At 42.0% G+C, this 21,009-nt stretch overlaps 1 protein-coding gene across 1 annotated transcript; it reads right to left on the reverse strand.

Annotated features, from left to right (window-relative positions):
* Positions 1 to 2,695: 2,695 nt before the first annotated feature.
* Positions 2,696 to 12,711, reverse strand: NUDT3 (nudix (nucleoside diphosphate linked moiety X)-type motif 3). Its single transcript, XM_010078822.1, has 4 exons — positions 12,604 to 12,711; positions 4,762 to 4,806; positions 3,906 to 3,990; positions 2,696 to 3,032 (listed from the first exon to the last, which is right to left on the reverse strand). The coding sequence occupies exons 1-4, from the start codon at positions 12,655 to 12,657 to the stop codon at positions 2,863 to 2,865; spliced, it is 354 nt and encodes a 117-aa protein (XP_010077124.1). The 5' UTR covers positions 12,658 to 12,711; the 3' UTR covers positions 2,696 to 2,862.
* Between the last annotated feature and the right edge of the window lie 8,298 nt (positions 12,712 to 21,009).

The raw sequence follows: 21,009 nt of genomic DNA on the forward strand, positions 1-21,009 counted from the left end.
GAAAGCCAAACTACAAACATTATTCTTCAATGGGAAGCTGAGACACGTTGCAATGCCGTATTTAAGGGGTCAGGCTAGACACTGCATTGTTTGAGGTAAGAATCCCACTATCTCCAACACTAGCTCAATATAGCACCAGTTTTAGCAATGCTGGAAGCCTGAGTCTAATCCTACTGGGTTTTTTTAGCGGTCGGTCACGACAGCAGCCCTAAGCCGTTGAATGAAGTGCACTAGTCTGCACTGCGGAACCCACAGTGCGCGCCATCCTTACAACAGCTCTTCTGTCACGAATAAAGGTAGTTTGATTGTCGGTCCCAAACCAATTTGACATCATTCTGGATAAAGTCACTTACACTGCCAGGGCACACAGCTGTATCTGTTACTAGAGAAGAACCTCAGATACTGAGGAAGACGGGAATTCATGTGGTGCAGGGAGAGATCCAGGCAGCACAGGACTAAGCCCTGCTTTGAAATCTGCATCTGTGGAATAAAGGCTATTCCTACCCCAGGAGCTATTTCCAGTTAAGAAGGCATAATATCGGCCACTCAATGTTACTGTGTTAACAGCATCAATTCATGCCACATTAAAACACTTTCTCGGCACAATTTATTTTTTCTGACCGAAACAAATAAGCCATTAGCAAGTCATTAACAATATTCTACCCTAAATTGTCAGTTTAACAGCCCTGTAAATACATCTTTAGTTTAAAAACAAAAGTGTGCATGCTGTTGATATTAAAACTGCAGTTACTCTTTCAGGAGTACCAGCTGTTTTTGTTGCAAAGCATTTTCAATATACTAATCTGTACAGTAAAGACAAAAACTCAGTTGAAGGCAGTAGATGGCTGTGTTAAGTGCCACTCACCGCTCGGGAACAGCGGACTGTCTGAATTTCTTCTACACTTCCAGATACAATATTCAAGCCCTTTTGAGAGTTTGGTTCAGGCCGATCAGCACAGAGTGAGAAAGGATTGTACATTCGTCTCTAAATTGAAGTGAACTGAACTGGTGTAATTTAGGCTCAATTCCAGATGCTCAGTTTTAAGCTACTTCTTGAATAATGTCTCAGCTTTTTTCTTACATGTGGTTTTTCATGTTAGCGATCACTGGCACTGCTTTTGGCCTTGCTACTCCACACTGATGAAAGCAAGGAGAACAAGTAAAGGAACAGAATAGGATCTTAAAATAAACAGCTTCTTGCCAAACCAGCAAGGATACCATTCCCTCTTGTCCCAGGCTCCATGGATATTTCGAACAGATTTTCATGTTGTAAGTGCTCCTCGGGAAAAGAGAAAAAACTCTGGAACAGTGAGTATTTATTAGAATATTTTTTGTTAAATAAAGAGGAAGAAAAAAAAAAAAGAGTACTGCAGATTTAATTTCACATCTTGGCTATGCTCTGACAAAGGAGAAGTCACTGAATTCAGCAACTACCTCTTGTCCCAAGCCAGGGATTAATTAATGCCCCTCCCAAAACTTGTACCTGTCCCAACCCACCCCCCAGCCCCAAACCCTCCCCATTTTATTTCCCAACTAGACAACACTGTTGGCAAATCAAGACAGCATGAAAATTACATCAATAAAAACAACAACAAAAAAGTGAAGTGTGCCAATGCATCAGGGGAACTATCCTATAAGCAGTGTACTTCTCCAACCCGCAGTTCTGCTCGGGAGTCAGCTGTACCTTTCACAGAGGGAGAGTTTAAACATTTTAGGCATGCTCCATGGTGAAATTGTAAGTGCTGCAGAACCACAGGACAAGAGATTGAACACCTGAATTTTTCCCCCAGGACTTCTTTTCAGGGACACACATGGTTATCCAACCGAGGGTTCGTGCAGTAACACTCAGTAAGTACAATCCAACGCTTCAGCACAAATTACAGGTATCCAGTTCAGCACGGTGTAAGGCATGTGGACAAGAAGAGACGTCAGCAGAACGCAGCAGGATCAGCAGAACAGCGTTGGTGATTGACACTCCAGTTTGTCAGACTCTGACCCCACTTTGAATCCTCGATTCCTACCACAGACAATGAAATTCAGTTTCTATCATAGCGTTTCTGAGGCTATTTATTTTTGGCCAAGTGTTAAAAGACCAACTCCTTTTTGTTTCATGTTGATGTAAATGCAGAAACATTGTCGGAAGCTGTAGGAGAAGCAACGGAGCAGCAGGGATGTCTGCAGGTGATCAAAACTCTGCCCTCAACTTCAAGTGTCACTGCACTAAATGGGGAGATACTGAATAGGGAGTAAACTGGCCCAGCCACTAGCACTGTCACAGAATGTGTATTCTTTAAAAAAAACAGAACAAAAGGCAAACAGATTAATTACCAACCCTTCTTTTCAGAAGCAGACCAGGATTAAAAAAATTCCCGCAAAATTAAAATGTTAGATTCTCCATCTAAAAAAAGTTTATACATATGCGCTGAAAGTGACCACCACACAGGTCTGAACAGCACCTTACAGTACAGACTAAGACTTAAAGAGCTGATCTCACATTTGAAGTCTTTTGAATTAAAAAAAAAAAAGTGGCTATGGCTGGGATGACACAAACGGGACACTTCAGAACACAAGGCAGAGGTGAAACTGGCAGCCTTGCTCGCCAGGCCATGGAAGCAGTGTAACGGGAAAGGGGCACTTCATGCACAAAATGTATTTTACAAAATACATATCCAAAAAAGCAAAAAAAGCCAACAAAAAAAAAATCCCACCTTGCACTAAATTGCAGCACTCTTAACACTTGCTCTGCCACAGGCTGCTGCCCATGCCTTGTTTGATAGAGGAGGCATGTGAAAAAGGGGAGGGGGGAGGGAAATCCATGTTTCAGTCTATTTTTCAAAATTTCTCTTGTAGAGATGTCTTCAGTCATCTGATGTCAGACACAGAGCTCTCAGAGTACGTCGTGGTCATGACAGGAGTGCCGTTGTTTGCCAAACAACCTTGCCTCAAGGTTTCAAAATAGGAGGCCTGCACTGGTTTATGATACTGCAGAACTTTTATGGCATCTTCTATCTTAAACCATTCCCTTTTCCTTCCTGAGGGCAGAAAGAAAAAAATCAGTAGATGCAAGAAAACAATGTTATCCTTTCTATCTTTAAACTCTGTTGTTGATGAGCTTTCAATCATTACCACATGCACTAAGCTGCAACAATCCTTTCACTGTGTGGCAAAGCATCAGTCCAAAAGACAATGGGAAATTTCCTCTCCATTTTCTCTGATCTCGAGGGCCACCTACTCAGAACACCACACTGATGGCTCTTCCACCCCCACAACAGGTATCTGTTTAGGGCAGTACACCCACTGTCCAAACAGCCCAGTTTTGCATTTCCAAATTTAAAAGAAACACATTTATTTTGCTATTTCTGCAATTTTTATTCAAGTCAGATACTCATTTTAAGACAAGCCAAAACGACACACACCAACCACCCCCCCATTTCCATCAATTGACAAGTGAACCTCCAGTTTTGGGGGACAGCACTCATTTCTCATTTTCATTGCTACGGTGCTACTGACAAACCTCTTGTGGAAGAGGCTCATTTTCACATGGGAATCTGATTTAAACACAAAGATTTCAAAAGAATGGGGACTGATTAATCCACACTGCCCATATATATTTTCTTCTAGTCTTAGGACAGCTCTTCACGGTCTTTGCTTATTATCTTAAAGTGCAAGAATTAAATGCAAAAGTGCTGCAGAGGCAGCTGTACAGCTGAACTGACTGCTCTTGGGCCACTGAGGTTATAAAAGCATCAATTTGACGACAATTTTTTTCCTCAAGCAACCAAAGGACACACCACTGCAGCTTTTCTCAACCACTTTCACAGGGATTCCGGCTCCCAGAGGGATGCAAAGCCGACGAGTTTTGTCTGCATCAAACCAGTTAATGCTAGCAAGCACAAAGAGCTCACCGATACTGACAGAGTCCTCCCAGTTTTCCAACACTTCTGTGACGATAAGTACGTAAACATATGTCCTGTGTTTCCTGTCCCGGTTCTAGAAGGCAAAGGGAACAGAGTAAGGACAAAACTACCTACGGAGAAAAGGCAGGTAGGCACACAGCGACTACAAGTTGCAAGCGGCCTCATGATGATGCTGTGGTACCTTACGTGCAGTAATTATAGATTGTTCTCAGCTATTAAAAATTGTTGTTTTATTTTTAAATGAGAGGTCTGAAAGTATTAGTAGGGATTGCAGCCAAAAAGTCTGGTTCTGTAAGGCAGTATTTAGGGGATGGATATGCTTATAAAGCAGTCCTTCAGCTGGGAAAAAAAGAAAACCACAGGAAAGATTTTGATCTGTTTCACACAGCTCTGAAATGGTAAATAAACAACTGTAAGGAGAGCTGTGTGTGGTACCTGCTGCTCGCGGGTCTCGCTGGTACTCTCGGGTGTTACCGCACTCCCAGGAGGAGCACGCACGCTGCAGAGGCCAGGCTGGCAACGGGTGACTGCAGGTGCTAAAGGACAAAGCAGAGCCACTGCTCCCCAGCTGACAGGTGGCCTTTTTGGCAGCCAGAAAGGTACGAAGGCACCAAGAACATTCACTGTTACACTGGCGTATCGCTAATGATTTCAACTGAAGCGGGAATTGCCGATGAACGGTATCACTGAAAAGATCAGCATACGTTTTTACTTAACGGGGAGTTTGAAGTTTTCTTTCAAACAAGTTATCTAGCTTACTTCACAACAAACTACAAAAGTGATTTTTACTTCAACATAATTTTTTTTACATCCAAATTTCACAGCCCCCATGTCTGAAACTTACCTCAAAAATTCCCACTAATCTTCCTAACGTCCCTTTCACTCCAGCCTATGAGAAGTCGAAAGAGAAAAAAGCATGCTTTAACAACAGGGCAGTGCATATTTCCTTATCAGTTGTGCAGGAGCAGCTCCTTTAAAACAAGCAGCAAATGCTGTCAAATCCTGTTAATCTGAGAACAATTCAGTCACAAGAAAACAGAGACAAACGTATCACAAGCTCTAACCATCTATACATTCCCAGGAATTTCTTCTTCTTTTTCAATGCTCACACCATTTTAGATTCAATCTTGAGGAAAAAAAAATATTATTTGAGTTACTAATTGCACACCAATATACTGTGAAGGACCAGAATCTCCTGTAAAGGTTCTTATAACCTAAGCACAGACAAAACTTCCTTTGGGGTTTAGCAGTTTTGTATCTTTAAAATTATAGTTTAAGAAAATAACTTTTAAGTATGTGCAAGACATCTACATACACCATCAAAGCAACATGACAGCTACCAGGTATTCCAGGGACAGCCTGCATACATTTGAAGCGAGCTCATATAAACATAAAATACTTTGAATGTCGTAACGTGGCCTCTGCAACAGGAACAAGACTATTTTTGATATACCACCAAATGCACATAGGCATTTAAAGAAGACTTTTGAATCAAGCACAGACAGAAATCACGAGAAGATCTAAGCAACAGTTTTGTCTTCTGCTTGACTACTACCGAGGATCTTCCCACTCCATCTCATCTGCTGTCACTTCTCATACATCCACTCATCGCCGCGGCTCAGTCGCTTTCTCAAAGTGCTGCTTCTCGCCTCTGCTCTCTGGGGCTTGCATCACGCATGAATGCAAAATCCCATCCCACTCTCCTGCCCCCAGACACCTCCTTTTTTTTCCAATCCTTTACATTCCCTTCTTTTTAGGGCTGTAAACGGTTGGAACTCAAGTGCTACAGACAAGATGAGATTTTGCTCCATGACTTAATTAGTCTGAAACAACACACGCACACACAACCCAGCCATGTTTGGGAGGTAAATTCAGCTGCTGTCTCTGGCAGCTGGAACACATCCTAAACACTTCAGGAAAATAGTGTCTCTGCTCTAGATACATAGATCTGACTATGTCAGGCTTTTTTGGCTTCCCCACCCCTCCTTTTAAATTTTTTTTTTTTTAAAAGGTGTTTGGGTGAGGACAACTAAACATTTAATGATAAGACAAATTCTCTGTCCTGAGCAGCTGAGATACACCATTTCCCACTTACTCAGTATCTAACCAGCTGCTGCACAGTCAGATGCTTTCAGAAAGGAAGAACTTTTATTAATTCAAATATTTTACTCGTTTAGTTCCCAGCCTATTAAATGAACACACACAGATTCTAAACAACACAGCCAGAGCACACCTCACTATTGCTTCTAGCAAGAGCTGGTGGTAGAACCACCCCAGAAGAAAAGGATTTGTAGCTCCCCGTACCACAAGCATTTACAGAAATCTATCATTCTTTCTGTAACACGCTCCCTGACCTCTACTTCTAAGAAGCAGCTTTTCAACTGAATCTTATGTTGGCTTTGGATGCAAAATTTATTGTCTCATCAGTAATTCTGACATTCTGCTCAGCCCATAGGTGGACCACTGACGATTAACCACAAAGCTATTTCTGGAGTCAAAGAGCAATTCCATGAAGGTCAACGTACGCGTGTATGCGCACACCAGCGCGGCTGGACAGATAACTGGGGCTGACCTTTGTGGATGAGTGATTTTACCTCCTCTGAAAAACTGTTGCTGCTAACCTGGACTAATGTCTCTCAGAAGTGAACTGGAAGGCAAATACTTCAAACGAATTTCTTTCAAAGAACCCCTTCAGCAGCCTTGAACAGTGGGATTTTATTTTTTTTTTTGATGAACAGCCATACCAATCAGCCACCAGTAACACCAGGGGAAACATAAGGCTTCCACCTCCACAACATACATACATATATATAAAAATATATTAGAAGGTGAAGAGTAATCAAATGTTTCAGTTAAATAACTGTCTTAAGCTAATTTTCTTCACTCGTTCCTAGAGAAGGTTATTGAATTCCTGCTCTCCCTACTTACCTGTAGAGGCCCTGAATCAAAAGCAGGGATGTTGTTGTGATGACTAGAAACAAATTTATCTCCAGGCAACTAGCCAGACAGGAAACTAAGCAAGAACACTGCACAACCAGTCTCCCAAGCAGCTCCTTCCCAGCTCTAAAACTGTGCTTTAAGTAATACAGGCAGGTGAGGAGCCCTTCCTTCTGCTCTGCTGAAACAGGAAGGCAACAGAAACAACACTGTCTTGCGAACTAAGATCCTTCTTCTCCATTCTGCCCAGCCTTGTTAGCCCAAAAAGGCACAGACAAACATGTGCTGTAGGAAAATAACGTTGAATTATCATTAGACAACTCAAAAGAGCGCTAAGGTTTTCTTCACGTATGAATTTATCACATGTAGTAGTAAATGGCGACATAAATCAATGGTTTGATTCAAGCAAATATTGGGCTGACTTTGTAAGTCCTTACCAGAGCACCTCAACCATTACATCCTGGAGTCCAAAGGCTCTCTCATCCTATTGTACTGGTACATTGGTTTTTAAAGACAACACATAGGACACCCAACACAGACCGACTGGATTTTTATACACCTATTTTTGATAAAGCACTTAATTCCCACACAAAGAGCAAATTCACAGTCTCTGTACAATCAAGTACTTTGTTAAATGGAACAAATAAATGTGGAATTGAAATTCACACAAGCTTCTAACATAAAAGTTGCCCCAGACAGCCGAGAAAATAATCTACAGCTGTTATCACTAACACAGCAAGCTGGATAACGAACAACAAAACTGCCAGGCTCCTCTCTGGCCAAGCTCCATACCTCTCACTTTCCTCTGGGCCAGCCCCTCAGCACCCTCCTGACTCATCTCCACCGCAGGACACAACCAGCATTTTCTTGGAAAGTTAACAGCACAGTCACGGGCTCATCCAGGACTGAAGCTGGATCTAAATCTTAATTTGCACCAGCTGACTCAGGAATTTTCTCCTTGGTAGTAAAAGGATGGAGAATCCCGCGCGCTGGCGGGCCACCGCAGTGTCTGGCAGGGACAGCACAGTTTATCTGGGCACGTGTTCCCCACCAAGCATTACAAGTGCTGCACGCGGAGCCCGTGCTGCAGCCCTCAAAATACACACGTGTCCTAGGAGGACACTATTAAACCTATCAACAAGTGGCTGGAGAGCACGAGCACCAACTGTTCCATCTGCAAGTGTGAAAATAAAGCAAATTAATCAAATGCCAGTATTGCCCAGCAAGGAGCACACTCGGCTATAACAGAGGACACACAGCTTGCACAATGAGCTGCTTTTTCACTGCTCTGCAGACCCAAATCAGTCCCCAACACCCGAGGTAGTCCTCACTGGAGGAAAAGATAGATCTGGCAAGAGTGCATCAGTGTCCCACCAACAGCCAGCTGCCCCAAACCACCACACGGCTTCAAAACACTGCCGCACACCCAGAGGGGTGGGCTGGGCGTTCAGGACAAGCAACAAAAATCTGGAGGAAATGAAGCTTTACTAGTTCTGCTGCTCATGGAACAACTTGTTTTAATAAAGAAAAAATTACTGAAGACATCCAAGAACAGCAGGTTCAGGTTTCAAAGCTGAAAATAAGTTTGGGTCAGATGCAAAAAGCAGCCTGCAGCAACACCATCTGTTCCTAGGGACAGCTTTTATTTCCTTCCATCTGAGCTAAGGAAAATGTGGGTTGGAATTTCAGCTATTTTACTTTGCTCTATTAGGCTCAAAGCCTGCATCTACAACAGATTACTGCTGGGCAAGAGGACTGTGGTAAAACACCCAAACCTTTGCTCTGATATTTGCAGCACTGCAGGTAGTAAATCGCACCCATGAAGACTGCTAGCTTAGACAAGTTCTGAAGACGCCAATTACAGACCTGTTAGGCAAATCTTCTTGCTGTCTCTGCTGTGCCTCATTCCTCTAATTCTTTACTGCATTAAACTAAATGGTTTTATATTTGTGAAATAGAAATTAATGCCACGACAGAGCAAAGAACTTTAAGAAGCTGCGCTCATGTTTATGAAGTACCCAGGGTGACAGACAGCAGTGAACAGGGTCCACTATTTGCACAGAATAAATCTAGGGAGAGTTCGACACCATCACCTCAGTCATTCATCTGTGGTCCTTGCAATGTTTAAAAAAAAAAAAAATCTTCCTATTTTAGCACTGAAAGATACCAATATTCATATTTTAAGTCACTAACAAAATACACAAAACAGAAAATATTGTTTACAAAGCATGTTTAAGAGGGGGAAAGCAAAAAGAGGTCTAGCAACCAGATCACAGTACTGTCATAATGGACTATTTTTTATATTGGCATTAATTGCCTGTTTGATCACAGATGAAGCACAACTCATCTGGCTTTTGATTCCCGTTAAGAAAGCACAACTAACACTCCCATAATTTTATAGAACTTGACATTTACTAAGTATTTAAAGGTCAGGATGTGAAAGACGCTATAAGTGCAAAATGAAATGCCTTTGGGCTTAACAGATGAATGTGGAGGCTTTTTTCAAAGTCACTCTATAATAAGTTTAATTTAAGGCATCTATTTCTAAAACATGTTCTTCACCATTTGCTCACACCCATAAAAAACCCCTTATTCCTAACATAAAATTAATTTTGGGGAGAGAATACAACAGCAAAAAAAGCTAAGAATGAAGAAGGAAAAAATAGACTCCATGGGCACTAATGGCTGTTGTCAAAGGGCACACCATTTTTCTAGAAGGGGAACCTTAGAACGTACCTGGAGTTTACAGCTGTTTAAGACTGGCTACATCATTTTTCAACAATCTGTCAGAAATATGCGGTGTTATTCTGAAAGGGCTGCCCTCATTCAGTGCTAGCGTGCTTGTCACTTTGCCTAGAAACAATGCTCAAGAACTCAAGTCACTTCAAATTTTATGCAGACAACAGCAAACATGACAAGTGTTGGTACCTGTCTACTTTATTACTTCTGCTGCTACAGATAAATATAGATAAGGACTATCTCAAAGTAGGACAAGGACTTCTAACTCAAACGGGGACAGAGGGAGCACAGGTTTCACTCAGAATCAACATCTCATTTTCACAACAGCCTTCTAAAATTTTGGAAATCAGAAAGAGGGAAAAGTCAGATTTCTTTATATGACAATTACTCAAACACATCCATGGCAAAATTAAAACAGGGAATGCAGAAGTTAAAATTCTTTGTTTAGGGAAGCATATTCTAAAAAGCAAATGCATACCATGCAAAAAAAGAATGAATTGAGAAAAACCAGCCTATTGTCATCTTCAAAGACCACAAGCAACTGAAAGGGTAATGAGTCCTTCCAGCTCTTCCAACTGTCTCTTATTAAAATGGAAAAGGCATACCAAAGCCAGTGAAAGAAGTCCACTAATTTCTTCCGTAACTTTCATAAGCATGCAAAGCACCTTCTTTTAGGATAAAAATTACTTTGTGTGCATTGACATGGAGGAAACTGGCTTTTTTCCCCTCTCTCTCAACACAAGCAACAGACTCTACCTGCACAGCTAACCTCTTGTTCCCTTGCCTGTCCCAGGAGGGGAGCAAAGACATCAAACCTCCTGAGAAATCAGCGTCAGCTACAACCTACCCGAAAAAGCCCAGATTCATGTGAAAGGATGAGCGAGGACTACCCGCTAGCACACACACCAGTTGCCCAGCAGCCTCCTGAAACACCTCCTCTGCCAAATCAATAGCATAAGCTGGGAACCTGGGTGCGGGAGTCCTTTGCAGCATTACAGCTGTAATACAACAAACATTCCGCAGCAACATTTTACAGTAAACAGCTCACTGAGCTCAAGACAGTTGCTGTACGTTATAATTATGTGTGTGGATCATAAGCAGTGTACTGGAACACAAACCTATTTGAGGAATGCCTCGCACCCCTAACACCAGCTAGCCTAATCGTTAGCTGCAGAAGCACTTGAGTAATTTAATACACGACAGGCTGCTCTCCTGCTGACCGCTTGCAGGAAAGCCTTTATCGTAACAGCATCTGGTAGCTCCATTTCAGATTCGCACCCCGCACTCGCATCAAACGCTGCGAGGTGTTGCCGAGGTTAGCCGTTTGGGTAATCCTGCTGCTTTTTGGAGCTCTTGCTGTTGACTGTTTGTGGAGCGGCATTCAAGCAGATAGGTGCTCTGCTGGGAATGACTCAACCCTGCCAGGCTGACACAGTTTGAATTACATTCTCGTTCGGCACCAGTCCACGTGAGCGAGGGAACACCAGCTGAGCGAGAGGGGATTATCTCAGCCAGCCCAAACCAGTTTCTTCGCTGCAGACTGAGCCCATGCCAAGGGTTCCTTTCAGCCACCGAGCTGTCATGGAAAGAGAGCGACTCTTCCAAGGCGCTGCGCTGCCCGAGGAAGGGAGGGTCGATACAGATTTATTTTAAGGATTTGAAAGGCGAAGCCATGCATCTCCTGAATGAACCTTTGACTTCTCTATTAAATAACTTAATTATTAATAACGACTGGATTGTAAAGCAGGAGTCTGCAGATAAAAGTGTTTCTATTGTTCTGGTTAAACTCACTCTGGCCTGTGTTTGAAAGATTGCCGAGTTACTAAAAGAGCAGGAGCTGTATGACAAGCTGGAAACAAAATTCGCAAGCAGCAATCCCCAGTGCCAGAGAGACCTAAAGACACTTAAAAAAAATAAACTTTGACCATATAAACTTTCATATGTTTCTGGTAAATTGCTAGATTATAAAAACATCCAAAGAGATACACATACTCAGGAACTGACACATTAGATTAGTCCGGAGGCCCAAATATTCAGCATTTTGTTAGACAGCAGCAGGTACTTCCAAACACTTCAGAGAAAAACCTTCACATACCAGACAATTAAATGAAGCAACTACTGAAAAAGCTTCCTCCCAAGTCCCATCAATTAACTCTTGATTTCTGCTCTGCAGCACAAAGATTTATAGCCCTCTTGAAAGCATTTTTACTCCTGCCTTATATAACTGTGAACATACTTGGCCATCCATATATAATCATTTAATCATTTCTGAATCCAAGCATCTTGGCAATTTTATAACACGAATATAAGCGAATTCTAAAGACGTTTTACATACAACATAGTCAATTACCATTTGCTGTCTTTAAATTCCTTATGAAGAATAAACTTGTTTTTACAGTTTTAAGAGAAAAATATGCCTTCTCCATACAGATCAATCTGTGTTTGATCTGCTGTTTGATCTCCTTCCTGAAATAGCTTCAAGTAAAAAAAAATAACGAACACATTAGGAATTGTTGCTTATAACTCTTACGATCAATTTCTCTTATTCATGGAAAACTCAAAATATGTATTAGAGCAAAACATATTTTGGTCCCTATATTTGGGGTGCCTTTAGTGCCTTATTTCTACCTTCTACACAAATATTAGATAGCTCCACAAAAGCACAGCTGTTTTTGGAAGCTCTCTTAATAAACTGTCCTTCATACAGAGAAAACAAAATGGAGAGTATCATCGTGTGTATTGAAATTACTCTAGCTTCTTTTTATCTACTGTCAGTTAAAGGTGTCAGGCAAGAAGAAGTTCATTCTGACTGAGAGCCTGAATTACATTCCTATACTATCTTTACTTCGGACTCCGATTTCCCTCCCACGTGTGTGTGGATACCACCAGCGACCCCACAGTCCTCTTCACCTCAAGGAAAACAAGCAAGAGTGATAAAAACAAATCCCCAGAGCCTCAGCTAACAATCAGCAGCGAAGCTCCAGGAGCTCCCATCTTGTCAAACACTCACCTCTTCACAGACTTCTCGCACAGCCGCCACGTTGGGCTCCTCCTCGGGCTCCATGCCACCCCCAGGGACAATCCATCGATCAGGATGACGACTACTGCTAACCAGCAGCACCTGTGGAGAGGAGAGCACAGCTGATGTATAAACTCAAGGCAACACTCCTTTTCAGAGCCCAGCTGAAGATGAGAAGTTGTCTTTGCGTCTCTCACACCTCCAAACATGACCAACCCAAGGCAAGTCCTTGAAAACACTCCACTTCTTCCAAGACCATTTCCTTAGCCTCTTTCAGGCAACTGCACAAACTACATTATCAGTGACACCAAAGCACTCCAACGCTCCAAATAATTTCAACCATTACCTTCTCGCTGCTCCAAAGTGTCACAGAATAAATTATGCCTCTGTGTACCAACACAACAATTTGCTATTTGATACAGCGTCACAACACTTACAGAGAAAGAGCTCACCGCTGCACCCGAAGTCACTCCGTAGTCCTGACAGCTTGGGATACACATCACACAACAACATGAGATGGCACAGAAGCTGCTCGGCACCTTCAGCCTTTGCAGAAGTACTTTAATTTATTTTTATTGATGCCTTTGGCCTTGGTTGCCTCTGCAGTTACGCTAATGACACACAAAAGCCTGGTAACTACCCACTAAAATATTTACGCGTAATTGTTTCAGCAAAGATTTTCAGCTTCCCTGTCTGCCTCTTCTTTTGCAGCAGGTACCAAACAGTTCAGCTCTGGAGCCAGGACTTGATTACTTTTGATTTAGACAATGAAATACAAGCAAAATATAAGGTTTAATTTAATCCACTTTAAAACCCTATGGAAAGGTTGCACGGGCAGACAGAATTCTGTGAATCAGGATAACGGTTCAACCATGTCCATCCATTTTCACTGGAGTAATTTTTCATAAGCATGCTTTGTGGCAGTTTTTCTTGAAACACATTTTATTCCAGTATCATTCTGCTCTGTACAAGTTCAGATTTGGTTTTGTTGTCTTCTAGAAAGAAAAAAAGCTAACTAACAATCTCAACTGCCTAAAGATTTTCCCAAAGAATATGGAGATGCGGTGCTTATTAAATCTACTTGCAATACATCCATGAGCAGAGATGGAAACTCAAAACAAAACTATTACTGCTTTTCAGCTCTCTAAACAAAGCTTGTTCATTAGAGTCATCATGCTATACTTCATCATTTCACTGGCACAAAGCTTGAAGCCAAAGCAACTTGCTCCAGAAACTTTCCAACATACCAGTCCAATTAGGTTACAGGCCAGCTGTAACAGTTTCAACCAGACATTTCAAAGTTAAACTGCATGAGACACTAAAATCCCAGGCTTTACTGTGTAAATGTTGATTTACTAGTAGGATATGAAAAGATTTGCACTAATTATCAAGAGGAAACCTACCTACAGAATTCAAAATTAAACTCCTGAAACAAAAACAAGCGTAACATTTCCAGGGTTTCTCAGTTCTTTTATCTTTTGGATATTCTCATCTGCCAACCGACCACCCTGCAAAGTGATTTTTTTTTTTGTTTTGTTTTCCAGGGCCACCCAGACCACACCATCTCAGCACAGCGAAAAGAAGCGGGCCAACGGACCAGAACACGCTCGGGTGAAGAGACGTGGATGAGTTGTGGAGGTCCAAACAACAGCCTGCAAACTAGGAGCAGCAAAGCTTAAGGCAGAAACTGAAGAGGGGTCACAAGAGATGTTCTGGCAAATGCTGTCTAACCTTTCCTAATTTGGGAACTAAACTTGGTGTTCTCAAGTATCAGCACTCCTCTAACCAGCAATTTGCTGTGGATGCCACCAATAATGTCTCAAAGCCTCTTCCTGCATCAGTCAGGACCCACATCTCAACCCTGCAATGCAGGAAGGAACATAATTTGTCAAACAACCCCGTTTAAATCCCTGAGCACTTCCCAATCTGTCTGTTGAATTAAGGCAATTACAACACATGCTAGGAATGAATTAGGAGGAATGGGATACCTTCATTCTGCAATTTCACTGCCTGGCCCTTCTTCTGGCTTAGGTTGCAAAGGAACAGCATTCACTCCATAGTGGCATTTGGCATTCTTCAAGCGGAAGACAGAATTCCTTTCCCCCAAACATCCACTCCATATCAAACGCCATCAGTGAGCCGTGCCTAAACAGGGAATGTAAACTTCATTCATCCTGGGTGTCTTCAGGGCTCAGGACAGCAGCCAGGTACCGAGGGCTGGGACTGCGGGGCTGTCCCCAGCAGCCACCTCCGGTTTGACAATATTTGGCTGCTGCAGGTCAGCACCCAATACACACCCCTGGACGATGCCACCTTATCACGGTGCCTTTTCCTATTACTTTACAGGACTTTTACTTCATCCTGACTCCTTACCAGTACTGCACACAGAGGAGCTTGGACTGAAATTCCTAACTGCAGGTCAGCAGGTGATTCTGAGGACACAGTTAAAAGAAGAAGTAACTGACATTTCAAGCATACATCTTCTTGCCAGGTAAGGAAGTGTCATCTTTGTTTCTAATTTCAATCCAGCTCAAAAAAAGGTTTAGAAGAGCTGCAGAAGCAGACCTTTGAAGCCCAGCACAGCGCACTTCACGCCATTGAACTCCTGCCACCTTCCACTTGTGAGAAAAAGTATCTGTGAAAAAAATCCCTGTACAAAGACTTCTACAGGAAAGCCTGTGGGACTGCTCAGAGTAAGACAATGCTTCAGCAACACACTAGTAGGAACTTTTAGGTGTAAACAACAGTTTTAGGCCAAGTAAATTAACTTCAGCTGCTCTGGCGGTTGAGAGTTTTCTGAATAGAATTAACATGAACAACCCTCGCTGGGAAGGAAAAACCTGTCATTCTCACACTTTTATGTAATCAGACTATTTCCTGTTTAATAAAAAGGAAATCCCATCAAGAGAGACCAGGAAGCATGCCCTACAAGGTCATTTTTTTAAAACAACTTTAAACAGGATATTGCTACCAATGAGCTCTCCCAAGACAAAGGAGCCTGGTTCAAAACCAGGGTGAGACACGGCTCAGTTTTAAGAAACCACACATCTGAAAACGTCCTGTTTCCACATGCAACCCAAAGGTTTTAAGTAAAAAGGTCATTATAATCCAAATCCATATTTTCACAAGGCAACATCATTCAAATATTCTATAAACTGCCCCAAAGGCAGTCAAACGCGATCTGCTGAAAAACACTCTCTCCAAAAACCATTAATATTTGGGAGGCACAGCCTGAGTGCTGCTTCCAAGATAAGAAATACATTCCCCAGCACAAACCTTTCCCGCGATAGCTGGATGGGTGAACATAAAACACCTGTGGAAGTGAAGATACCAACTGAGCAGGTTGCAGAAGAGAGATGTTAGTTTGTATTTCTGCCATAACAAGCTCAGAATTTTTTTCCAAGTTCCAGAACAAACACGTTATATATAGCATAAGGCTAACTCACACCAAGAAGCCAAGACAAAGAATGGTAACTTTACCTTTATTTTACAACACAACAGGACAAAAACATTATTCAATTGCTCAATTAGACCAAACATTTTCCAATACAAACAAATTCTATAAAATAAAGAGCACAGGTTTTTTTTTTTTTTTTTTTTTTTTAAGGGCCCTTGGTAGCTCCTAATAAAGAGTACAGTTTTTTTTTGTTTTTTTTTTTAAGGGCCACTGGTAGCTCCTAAGTCCTGGACACCTAAGTTTTTGTTCAGCAATTTCTTTATTACATAAACCTATTCATTTGAATATATTCTAAAGAAGATATTTTCATCAAAACAGTGATAATTTACCAAAAAAATTAATCTTTGTTTTCAAAGCCAGGCCAAAACACAAAGGAAGGCTGAATTTTCCATTGTATTCTTGCCAGGCAACTGTGTTTAAGATGGCTACTGAGACTCTTGGCCTACAAGGGATTTTGGGGATACATTTTGGAGCCAAGTCTTGCAGTCTTTTTGGAAAAGCACTTGCAGGTACCACATCACATGGCCAAGTTCTGTTTTCCAGGATTTGAAAGACAATTATGTCATTTCAAAGCAGGGAAACGAGCAACCCAAGCCTCTTCGGCAAAGCACAAGGCAGCCCTTAAGTAGCTCTCTCAGAAAATCAATGAATGAGCAACCCAAGCCTCTTTGGCAAAGCACAAGGCAGCTCTTAAGTAGCTCTCTCAGAAAATCAATGAAATAAGAGAAAGGTTAGAAAAATAAGCAAAGTTTGAAGTCTACAGCAGGGGCTCCTAAACAGTGCTTGTAGCCCTCGTGCTAAGGAACCTTCAAAGCTGCATGTAAAGAAAAAAAATCCAAGCAGCCTACCAAACTTCCCCCGGAGGAGAGAGGAAACACGCCAGGACGACTGAGGCTGCCTGGACCGACACACGCAGAGCAAAGAGCTCCGTGGGAAAAGGGGAAGGGAGTTTGTCACCAGGATAAACCAGAAGTCCCTGATACACAATGCCGACCTTAAAACAACCCGATTACATACTAATCTGTTGTATTCACATCAAGGTTGGGGTTTTTCCTTTTTTTTTTTTTCTCCCCCTTCAGAAATAATAGTGTTCTGCAAAGCAAAAACTGGGCAATCAAAATAAGGCAGAGAATTCATTCCCAGATAACAGAACAGAGATTGAGGGATTCCCAGGTTCTTTCATGCTATCATGGGTTTAAACAACAACCACCACCCATAAATAAAACAGGAGCAGCTACACTGTAAGGAACATGATTCCTAGAAAGAGGCTCCATAGAAGCATTACAGCAAAGACGAAAAGGGCTAGGGAATTATTAGAAGCTGGGCTACGTTATTAGAAAATGAGCTGTGAACCTTGCAGGCTTCCAGGAAAAGACAGTTCTACCCACGCGCGCCAGCCGAAGGACAATCAAGCTGGCAGGCTTAACAAGAAACAGCAGACAAGATGTTAAATATGCGTTTTTTGGCCCAGCCAGCATTCTGCTGCCAGAAGCCAATCTATAGCTACTGGCTACTGAAACAGCCTCTGCGCTTTCCTTCATGTTTTCTATCCACATCAAGCCACAAAATCCTGTATTTTGCATAATGACTAAAGCACAAACCTCCCCACGTTTAAACTCATTTCACACTTTAGCGTTATTTTTCAGAACATAGACTGCAAGAAAAATGTCTCATACCACGCTGTAGTGAGGCTGGTGCAGAAGATGGCTGACTTCAATGATTTTCGCCCTGTACAATCTGTCTTTGTTTGAAAGTTTCAATTTAATAAGAGTCTCTGTATTCAGGAGTTTGGAGCTCAGCTGTGCTAGCGACTCTCCCATTTGCCCTATGACCAGAGAGGATATTGTAGCCAGTGCAGTTCTGTGTCCAGCATAATAAACACCTTTTCTGCTTTACCCAAAGTTAACAAATGTTCTCACAATCCCAATATGTTATTGTACTTAATGGTTTTATATCTGCCAAGACTGGGATCTCAGCTCGACCACATCAAACCACCTTTAAACACCAAGAACAGCAGATGCTGACAAACGGAGCTCAAGAGGAGCAGGAGGGGAAAAGAGACACTGTAGTTAGCAAAGCCATGCAAAAATTAATTTAATTTAACCAGCAGAAACACAGCCTCAACCACACTACAACAAAACATGCATTTTGCCAAACTACTAAGGCAGGATGGTCTAAACAGGCACGCCAAGGCTTACAGGAGGGTTTCTCCCACCCTCTTGCTATTCAGGGCACGTTAGGAGCACAAGGGGTAACAAGTACAGCCTGTGGTCAGCAAGGCTACAGCCGGCGTTAAACACGACACTGGCTTTAGCTAAGACAAGAATACAAACAACCTCAACAGCAAGCCACAGAAAAACCCTCTCCTGACCATAACTGTTTCTCAACAGCATACATTTCCTTAGACAAGCGTTATTTTCGCACACGCACGCACCTTGGTCCGTGAGATAATGTGATTTAACCTACAGAGCAGTACCTAGAAACTGGAAGCTGGAAATTAAAGACAGAAAACTAGAAGGGGAAACTATTTGTGTGACAGAACTTGACAAAAGTAAAGCACAAGGCTTGAAAAAGGACTAAGGTGAACTGGAAGAAGTTCAAGTCATTTCAAGCATTCGGATCGCACTTCCAGTACTATAACCATAGAGGAAAAAATAAAGAAAATCCTGTTGGTTTTTAAGCTACTTCTTAGAATAACAATAATAAATCATCGCGTACTGCGCTGCTACTCCAGCTTCAAAATACCAAGGGTCATACTGCTGTTACTACAGTTTCTGTACTGAATTTAGAGTGACTGCTCACTCTCACCGAGGAAGAACACAATCCAGAATCCTCTCTCTCCATCAAAAATATGTTTTAGACAACCACAAAAATTATCTGCAACATGCCTTTCACAGCAGGGACGGGACAGAGAAAGCAGCTAAAATGCCTGAGCTGGCAGCTGCTTGTTTCAGAAGTGAAGGGCTGATAAGGAGGCACTCCCCGAGAAAGACCCCAAAACTGATAACCCATTTCTGCCCAACAAAAGCAGTTTGTTGACCAGTTGGTACTTACACAACTTGTCCAGGCAGACTTTTTCCAGACGGAATGCTAGCTTGTAAACTGCCTTTTTTAATAAGGAAAAAAAAAGAAATGAAGGGAGTATTTTGGCCTTTGGATGTCAGCAGTTGCATATGTATACACTTACTGTTTTGATTAACAAGTCCTACTCATAAAATAAAGCATGCAAAAACCCTACAGCCAAGAAAACTCCTGAGGAGCTTTTCAAAAATAAGTAGTTAATTCTACGTATAACATCAATGTTATTTACACAAGAAAAAGTAACCACCCAAGTCAATACAAATAAAAATATTCAAACCATCTGAAGCATCTTAAAAGAAAAAAAAAAATCTACCCAGTAGGTAATTGTATCCTTCTGAATTTCACATGTTAACGTGAAATTTCCCAGAACAAAGAGTTAGTGTGCATTATCTACCGCACAACAAAGATAGCTACAGAGAGACAAATTCTGACATAAATACACTCGAAATTCAAAAGATCCTGGGCTAGTCTGTGCAGTCAGTCTCTCAGCTGGACTGAAAAAGAACTACTGTTAAAGATACCGAGTACCTGCCTCCCAACTGCTGGATATTATACACAGCATCTGGACATGGATGGTTACTATCCATGAGATAGAACTTTGCTTTGGCAGCTTGTCAGAAGGGTGCTGAGATGAACCAAGTCAGGAACTGATCATGAGTTTTTACAAAAAAGAGCTGGGGGACAGGACACAAAGAGTGAGGAGGGAAAGGCAGGAAAAACAGCTACAGTCTCTGGTCAGGATGAATCTGGAATTAAAGCGATGTCAGAGAAGCGTCACGCAGAGGAGTAGAGGCAGCAGCCACCGCTGTTGGGTGGAGAACACTCTCTTCTCCTTCCATATTCATCACTTTCCCAGAGCTGCAGAAGAACAAAACTGACTCAATTCTTCAGTTTCACACCAGCGTACAGAGCTTCCAGTAAATTAAGTGAAAATTGAATAATTTTCATTCTTTTGTAGTTTGGGAAAGTACAAGAGACCATGGAATTGCTTGTAAAATCGTTTATACAAGCTGCCTTTATGAAAAGGCTAGAAAACACTTTTAAAGATGAAAGCTAGGTTTTGCAGAGCTTTATACTCTTGCTCTTGGAGAAAACCAGCTACAAGCATGGTGGAGAGGGACAGCAGAAGCACAAGCCAGAGAACTATTTCCAAGCTGGCCTGTATCTTACTGGAGATGTAGTAATGTGTTAGCAACAGACAGGGAGAACTTTATGTGGTTTCAAGCACAACCCTCTCATGTAGCTGAAGAGAATGTACAGAGTCAAACCGAGCCATTGGAACAGAGACCCTGCGACTATATTCCACGGAAAGTATGATGATCTGGGCTCCTCCTTACATCCCAACAATGAAGTACTCCCGGTGTTTTCAGCTATTATTATTTTTATCCTGAAGCAAACACACAAAGGATGGCCCAGGAACACTGTGTGATCATCAGTGCAGTCCACTGTTACAATCTGAGAACAGCTGCCTCACACCATAGCTTGGTTTAAAACTGACCCAGCAGAAGCAAGAAGAAAAAGGTTAGTTTGCATTCAAATTACTTTCCCCAACCAATGCCGTTGTGGGGCTACACAAACGTAGCTTTTGGTGACCGTACTGGCTTGGCGCGCTCACAGAGCGGCAGAGCCAGGGCGCTTACCAGGCGCTGTGTGAACGTTCTGTTTTCTCATCTCAATTTAGACTTCATTCACAATTAAGAAAAGACGACCAATCCTGGATCCTATTCTTTCCAAAGCATTTCCTCCAAAAAGTCTTTAAAAATACCAGTTGGTAACGAGCAGCTTGTCCTTTCACCAGATACAATGCAGGCATGCTTAAACCTGTAGCTACAGCAGTGCGGGACTTAAAGCCAAACGGT

The sequence above is a fragment of the Pterocles gutturalis genome, unplaced genomic scaffold (assembly GCF_000699245.1).
Source record: "Pterocles gutturalis isolate BGI_N339 unplaced genomic scaffold, ASM69924v1 scaffold7281, whole genome shotgun sequence".
In the NCBI taxonomy this organism is placed as follows: Eukaryota; Metazoa; Chordata; class Aves; order Pterocliformes; family Pteroclidae; genus Pterocles; species Pterocles gutturalis.

Bases quoted from the DNA above. Each gene is read 5' to 3' on its own strand.
- NUDT3 (XM_010078822.1), bottom strand. From the start codon at position 12,657: ATGGAGCCCGAGGAGGAGCCCAACGTGGCGGCTGTGCGAGAAGTCTGT. The intron at 4,807-12,603 runs GTGAGTGTTTGA...GACTTCTCATAG, and splicing joins TGCGAGAAGTCTGTGAAGAG to GCTGGAGTGAAAGGGACGTT. The intron at 3,991-4,761 runs GTAAGTTTCAGA...TTTGCCTTCTAG, and splicing joins GATTAGTGGGAATTTTTGAG to AACCGGGACAGGAAACACAG.